The sequence below is a fragment of the Salvia splendens genome, chromosome 1 (assembly GCF_004379255.2).
Source record: "Salvia splendens isolate huo1 chromosome 1, SspV2, whole genome shotgun sequence".
Classification (NCBI taxonomy): Eukaryota; Viridiplantae; Streptophyta; class Magnoliopsida; order Lamiales; family Lamiaceae; genus Salvia; species Salvia splendens.
The window spans coordinates 14,867,934-14,875,927 of NC_056032.1; the positions used below are offsets into that span (position 1 = coordinate 14,867,934).

A 7,994-nucleotide genomic window follows, 5' to 3' on the forward strand; every position below is an offset into this window, starting at 1 on the left:
ACGCATCTCCCTCATGCGTCTCTAACTTGCTTAAATCACAGAACAGGCGGAAATACACCCATCTACTGATCCAACTATCAATCGAAACATGCTGTTGTGATAGCAATTAATTGAAACAAACTAGTGAATTAGCAAACAATTGCAATAACCGCCTAGTTTCTCAAACGTTTCGACATTCAGTTAATACAAAATGGAACAAATCTTCAATTCATTCCAAAGTCTTCAAATTTGTTTCATGCTTTTTGTCCAACACTGTCTTCACCTACACAAGTCCTGTTACAACAGAAAGAGTATGATTTCTCATAGAACTAAACATCAAAATTATATGAACATAAAAAATTGAGGTAAAAAAATACCTGCACTGCAAATGTTAATAACCCCTACATAACACGACCGACTGTGCAGTTTCTTCGGTCATGACCCTCTACACCGCAATTCCTGCACTTGCGTGGAGCTCTCGGTTCATCTTCCTCGCGGACATCCATTTGATTAGGAATCCTCCTTCTTCTGTCTGGTCCGCGCTTTCGAGGAAGCAACTGCTCAGGGGTGATACGCAATTTCCATCCAGGATTTGCCCAATAGTCTTGGTGTCTTGGTGCTTGAAATGAGACACCATAGTACTGTGCTTCCCATGTAGCTTTGTGGTTGTGTTTATCAATGAGTTCAAACATAGAGTTACCTCGATCTCTGGCAACGGTGCACGCATGTGAACAAGGGACTCTCCACATCTGCCACTTCCCACAACTGCACTTTGAATCCATAAACTCGACATCTAGTCTGTTATCGCCCTTTGCCTTTCCATTTTCAACACGTGGACGACTACGAATTTGGTAATGACCTAATTCTCGGGCGACTACTGAACAGTAATGCATTTGCCCCTTCGCATCATTCGCAACAAGTTTGTCCCTCGCCCAGGGGGTCAACCGACCTTCGGTTTGTTGTATTTCAGTCTTTCCATCTGCCCACCATTCAACTGTTCGCCAAAATGTCAGATCAACCAAAGCTCTAATTGGCAACTCTCTTACACCTCTTAGTACGTTGTTGTAGCTCTCTGACATGTTTGTTGAGGGCACCCCCCATCTCAGTTCATCATCATAGCAAAGAGACCAGTTCTCTTTTTTGGCTTTGTTGAGCTCGTGTATCGCAATAAGACTTTCCTCCCGTAGTGCACGTCGCCTTCTCACGTACTTGCGTACTTGACTTGTGACACCCAATGCCCATATCATGCCTTTCGCTTTACCTCCCTTACCCTTAAGTTTTGATAAGATATTTTTCCTCACATGGATCAAACAAAATTTGTGGTGACATATCGGCGGCTTTTTCCATTCATCAGAACGCATAGCCTTGAGGATTCCTTTGTGCCTATCCGAAATGATGCATACCTCCCTTTCGTACTTCACCACATGAATTCTGACATGATTCAAAAACCACTCCCAACTGTCGCCAGTTTCTTCATCAACAACAGCATATGCAATAGGCAGACATTTCTTGTTAGCATCAACACCACAAGCAACAAGCAGCTTACCTTTAAATCTTCCTCGGAGGTGAGTTCCGTCTATTGTCAAAACTGGTTGGCACTCCTGGAAAGCATGTATAGCAGGCCCAAGTGCCCAGAACACGTAATAGAAGACTTTAGTACGGCCCTGGCTCAACAACTCGTTATGCCTCCACTCAACAATGGTGCCTGGATTCCTATACTGCAGTTCAAGCATGTAGCTTGGTAAATCCCTAAATGACTCCTCCCATCCACCAAATACAATCTCTAAAGCCCTTCTCTGTGCATACCATGCCTTCTTATAACTGACTACCACATGAAATTTGTCATGAACAAAATTTCTTACGGCGGCGGCACTAAACTCGGCATTTTTTAGCAACTGATGGCGAATACACAAAGCAATCATTGGTGATGAAAAGTTAGCATGTCCTCTATCATTACGATGACCTTCACAACTATGGCGTCCCCGCCACTTCCTAATCTCCCACATATCATCATGGGCCATGTGTGTAACAGAAACTTCCCACCGACATTCATTCGCTTTGTCAGCGTCGGTCTCGCTGATAATAGCTGTCCCATCTTCTGTCCTCCCATTAGGAAATTTGCACACGGCATGCCACCTTCTTAATTTACTCTCAACCACCCTAAATTGCCGGTGTTGCCTCAGACTCCACATAGTAATAGCAGTCTTCACATGCAGCTTGCTATCAAATTTTGTTCCAGCATTAATCCGATATGGGTGTTCTTCATCCCAGTACATGGTACTGCGTTCATTACCAACTTCAGGTACCTCAGTAGGACCACTTGGCAGTTTGCGAAAATATTTCAACCCAGTGTGAACATATTCTGGAAATGGTTGTTCACCTTGTACGACGGGTTTATACACTACCTCCTCATCACTAGAGTCAGCACCGGAATCATCACTTAAAATATCATCAGACGATGAGGACGACAATTCTGGATCTGCAAGGTCTCCTCGTACAACATCAACATCAGCATGCTCTTGTACATTCTCTTGAGTATTCAATCCAACATCTGCAAAATCTGCAGCATCTGTTTGCTCATTCATACCGCAATCGATGCTCATAGTTCAAACCTCGTAGATGATCCAACACCATGATCAACAATTGGTAGGATGAAGGCATTTCCAACAGACGAATACTCAACAAATAATTCAATATGCCGAGTAGAATTTAGAGCCGCATTGAACATATAAAACACACTTTGATCACTGTCAACCGCAGTACATACATAACTCGTACCGGTACCCAAGAAACAATGCCTCCAAGATATTTCGATGAAGTGTTGGTTGGAATCTATTCTTATCTTAGCACATATCATTGCAACTAATTCAGATAATGAAACACATGAATCTAATACGATGGAAGCTCTCGCACGAGGAGGATCATAACAAATGCCCACATGAGGAAGTTGATATATTCTTCCACCCCAATATAAACTCACGAATACTTGCATGATTTCTGCAAAAACATACATACAACAATTAAAGACAATTTTTTTCAATAAACCCTAATATAGTAAGTTTACAATAAATTTATCAAAAACCCTAATAATATGCATATAAACAACAAATAAGGGGGCAATGTTGAAAGATTGAAGGAACTTACCGAAATACGACGGGAATCGCCAAGAAATCGCCAAGGAAATCGCCAATTTTTGTCTTCCTCCCTTTCTCTCGTGTAGTCTGCCTATTCTGGCTGGATTTGCAGATTTAAGCAAGTTAGAAAGGGAGTTTACCAAGCAAAGGAGAAGAAGAAAGGGAGTTTACCCATTACTTATTCCATAGTAGATCCAAGAGATGAGAATCAAGAGATTACTTGAAATATGTGACATCCAATGCATAGTACTGCAAAAAACAAGATTTGGTCAGGTTAACTGACCTGCTCAATGAGCTTCTACAACACACAGAAATGTATATATATTCACCTGTTTACAGTGCACACCAAAGTCTTCAATTTTGTTCAAGGGGATAGTTTGACATTAATTACAAATTAAAACCATTTATTAGTTCATTACATTTGAGTTAAATACGCGTTTCATTGATTTAATTTGTCTCAATTAACTGTCATAACGGAAGAGGTTGATCAATTTATCTCATATTTAGCAAGATTTTAGAAATGGAATATAGAAATAAAAAATATTCATGAGAGTTTGATCCATAAATTTACAATCTCATATTTAGCGAGATTCTAGAAATGGAATATAGAAATAAAAAAAATACTCCTATGAACTTTTCCCAAAATCCGTTGATATTTTCGAATTTAAAAAGTGGTGGAAAATACTACTCCCTCCGTCAATAAAAATAGTCCCTCCGTCAATAAAAATAGTCTCATTTGTGGACGACATAAGTTTTAATGAAAACATTGGTAAATAAGGAGAGAGAAAGAAAAAGTAGGTAAAGTAAAAGAGAAAGAGAAGAGAAAAAAGTAGATAAAGTTTGAGAGATACGGAAAGTAGAAGAGAGAAACTTTCCATTTTTAGAAATGATGAGACTAGTTTATGTGGAAATCTCAAAATGTTAAAATGTGACTATTTTTCGTGACCAAGAGAGTATGAATTTTGAAAGATATGTCGATTTCACATAAAGTTAATTTTCCAGCTAATTTTAATTGGCGTAGATCGCCCGACATCCTACGTGTCACCCCCAGAAGGTGAACAAAACGCACCGTTTTTAAAATAAGATAACATCATTATTTTAAGCCTTAATTCCGACGTATTCTTATTTTTAAAATGGTGCATTTTGTTTACCATTCGAGGGCTCCACACATAGGACGTCAAGCGAGCCACATCAGTTAAAATTGGGTGAAAAAATGAACATCACGGAAAATCGACACATTGTCAAACATTCATGGTATTTCCTAGGGGTGGCAAAATGGGAAATTCCCATCTCGACCCGCTACTAGACGATAACGGGAAATGGGGTGGGATCGGGTAGTGTGTTTTAGAGTTTTGTGGATATACTCGTTAATCTCGATAATACCCGATATTATTAGTCTTAGCTAGTACCATCTTTTAATATTCCCTCCGCTCCATGTTAATAGAGTCATTTCAAATAGTTAAAGTGTAGAATATAGTAAATAGTTAAATAGTAATAGTCATATACGCACTCATTTTGGAAAAATAATAATAAATAGTTAAAGTGGAGAAAAAGTCAAGTAGGAGAGAGAATAATATAGAGAAGAATATTTATACTATTATTTTTCCAAAATGAGTGCAGAAAATGAAACGCCTCTATTAAGGCGGAACAGAGGGGAGTATTGTATACCCTCCATCCATGATTAAATGTCTCATATCTGACTGACACAGATTTTAAGAAATTATTTGACTTTACAAAATAAAGTGGGTAGAAAAAGTTAATAGAATGTGGGACATGCTTTTATATATTGGTTTTATAATAAAATATGAGTCGAATAAGTTAGTGGAATGTATGGTCCACTTACCACATATAGTAAAAGTGAAATGAGACATTTAATAGCAGACGGACTAAAAAGGAAAAAATGGACATTTAATGGCAGACAGAAGGAGTAGAATCTAAGAATTCTTTTGAAACATTTTTATATTCCAACGAACATGTAATTGAAAACTCACCGGAACTAGTTATAGAGTGTCCCCCACTTTTATTCTCAATCTATTTAAAGTTTACCATCGATATTAATGAAGTAGATTAGGGAACATTGTCGGCTATTATGGTTTTCAAATTTTCTATTAAGATTTCGGGTCGGGTACGGGTACCCGCAATGTCAGGTATGGGACACCCGACATGGGTATTGGATAATCCCGGTATGTTGCGGAGCGGATATTGAGACAACAAATTTGGCCAAAATTGGATACGAGTACCCACGGGTAACTAATTTCGCTACCCCTAGTATTTCCCACCAAACTTTTAAAGTTAGTGTGAAATACTACAAATTTCGGAGAAAAAGTTCATGGTTTTATGTGGCTGTTTCACTTATAGAAATTCATTTTAATCTCGAAATCTGATTTAACATCCCATATTATCAAGTGGATTTTAAAATTCATGTGGATTCCTTTCTTCCATCTTAAAGTTAAAAAACAATGTCATTTTGGTACTTATATGAAAAAAATGAATACAAATATGTGAAATCTACATTAAAGAAACAATAATTTCTCCCAGTAGTGGACATTAGAACTATTCAATGCCTATTGGCCCTATTCTAAACTTGATGGCGTAACAATTGTTGCAATGTCCATGGTAACAATGTTGTAGCATAAGCTTAAATAAAAAAGGGAACTGTAAGAATGCCGACATGCTCATGGTTCATAAACCGCCGGTTCCAGGTTTGGAACCAGTAGTTCACGGTTTTAGCAACATATTGAATCTGAACCCCCCCCCCCCCCCCCCCCCACCCCCCATAGAGTTCGATGGTTCCAGTTCACGGCCTGAAACGACCGATTTAGTCGGAGGTTCGTAACTTTTTTTGTCTTTCTAATATTTATTTTTATATATATACAAGGTGCATGAATAAAATCCAAACAATAAGGACAACAATTGCATTTTTATTGATATAAATTTAACAAGATTACAAGTTACTACTTATAACGATTATAATTTACAAAAGACTTGAAGCCTTGAACAATAAATTGAAATATACTTATAAATTTCAACGAGACTACAACGAGGATATTTACAAATTACAAAAAGACTAATAGCTTTAAAAGTATATACTCTTAGTCGGCGAAAGAGATGTTTCTACATAACTAATTGAGGACACCTTTAGCAATTCAACCTTAAATGTTGAGTTTAGTCTAACAATCAACAATCACGAGAATTGTCAAAAGTCTCTCAGGTTTAGTATTATAGAGAAGTCTCTTTCCCCGACTAGTGTATATACAAATACAATTATACAACTATATTTGCATATTTTTAAAGTTGAAACAAAATGAAAAAAAAAGAAATAAAGGAAAACGGACTTGAGCTCAACTTAAGTTTAAATTTTAAGTTTAGGTGCTTACATATCATCAATGCTCAATTGCATTGGGGAATCAAAGTCCACGTAGTTCTCTTACCTGACTTAACTATTTGGCTTGGCCGGCAGTTGATGGTTGGTCTATGCTTCATCCTCGGTGTATTCTTCGCCTTTTTTCCTCTAGACGAGTGTCCCAATTCGCTTCTTGTTCTCTAATGTCAGCTTTGACCCAATCATCAAGTAATATCACGTCTTCCATATTTCTCGTGGAGAGATTGCTTCTTCTTTCGTCAAAGACACATGCTCCAACAAAAGCAAACTCGACAGCAACAGTGGAAGTTGGAACTGAAAAATATCATTGGCCAGTGACGCAAGTATGGGAAAATCTTTTTCATGTGTTCCCCATCAACCGAGGACGTGGATTTGGACGGGAGTAAGACCTTCATTATTAAAGGAAAAGTGCGATTCTAAATATAAGTCTAACTCACCTACCGAACCTGCCGAGCTCGACATTCCGCCTGAGTTGTAGCCGTATAGGTCAGCTAATTGGATTGCGCATCAGGGCCATCATAATCCGTTTGAAATGCAAAGCCAAATTTTATTGTTGAGGGTGAGGTCTAGATCTGACTTGGTGGATACACACGTTAAACTTGAAGGCATGTTAGACAATTGACCGGCTCGAGGTTTATTTGAAATGTTTCACATAGGTTTACTTCTAATTCGTCATTGGTCTCCGATTGCAATTCTCAAAGTGGACCAACATCAGTAGTACTCAAATTGTTATAATAAAAATCTAAAATCTTGGACGTACCGGCTAATTTTTATTTCAGATCCAAGACCTTTGCAATAAAAAACACAGTTGGAATCTCACTGAATACTTAAGCCATTTGTAAACCATATAATATAAAATACACATCAATTCAGAAGATGATCTAACAATTAAAACCAAGTGATATAATACATGCAATGCTCTAAAATATGAACAGATGTGCAATAATAAACATCCGATAATTCAACAGTCGCATTTTTTAAATTTTTGAACAATTTAATAAACTCATACTTTGGTCCCAACAACTATGCGATAGATATAAATCAGGAACGAGATAAGTCCTAAAAAATCATACAAATAATTTTTTGATGTCAAAGTAGAATTCAGACAATCATATGTGAAGTTCGTTCTATGAGACACATCCATGATAGAATTTGTATACCTAGTTTTCTTTTGATGACAATATTTTTTCCGTGCTTTGCCAATATGAGACTTTTGATGGATTAATCTACCAGCAGTTCTAATAGGATCTGTTAGAGTTTGTATACTAGAAATCACCTTTTGAGTGATTGAATACCGTAAAAACTCTTATTTTATTTTCCAAGGAATAAAACGGATTATTTTTGTCATAATATTGTTATGTTTTACATTTAATGGATGTTTATTGCATACTTAAATGTATAAGCAACTTAACAAAGTCTAAGTCGTTGTTTTAGTAGACCGATTGCGGGCGACGTCCGCTTTAAGGTAACACGGTCAGTTCTAAATAAAGAAAAAGAAG

The 7,994-nt window shown here is 37.4% G+C and overlaps 1 protein-coding gene across 1 annotated transcript; it reads right to left on the bottom strand.

Annotated features, from left to right (window-relative positions):
- Positions 1-380: 380 nt before the first annotated feature.
- LOC121803156 lies at positions 381-2,582 on the bottom strand. Its single transcript, XM_042202883.1, has 3 exons — positions 2,286-2,582; positions 1,579-1,874; positions 381-1,437 (listed from the first exon to the last, which is right to left on the bottom strand). The coding sequence occupies exons 1-3, from the start codon at positions 2,580-2,582 to the stop codon at positions 381-383; spliced, it is 1,650 nt and encodes a 549-aa protein (XP_042058817.1).
- Positions 2,583-7,994: the final 5,412 nt, after the last annotated feature.

What these genes read in the sequence shown, in the direction of transcription:
- LOC121803156 (XM_042202883.1), bottom strand. Translation starts at nt 2,582, where the DNA reads ATGAGCATCGATTGCGGTATGAATGAGCAAACAGATGCTGCAGATTTT. An exon ending in TGCCAAGTGGTCCTACTGAG is followed by an intron (nt 1,875 to 2,285) that starts GTACCTGAAGTT and finishes ATTCGCCATCAG; the next exon opens with TTGCTAAAAAATGCCGAGTT. An exon ending in GCTATACATGCTTTCCAGGA is followed by an intron (nt 1,438 to 1,578) that starts GTGCCAACCAGT and finishes AACTGGCGACAG; the next exon opens with TTGGGAGTGGTTTTTGAATC.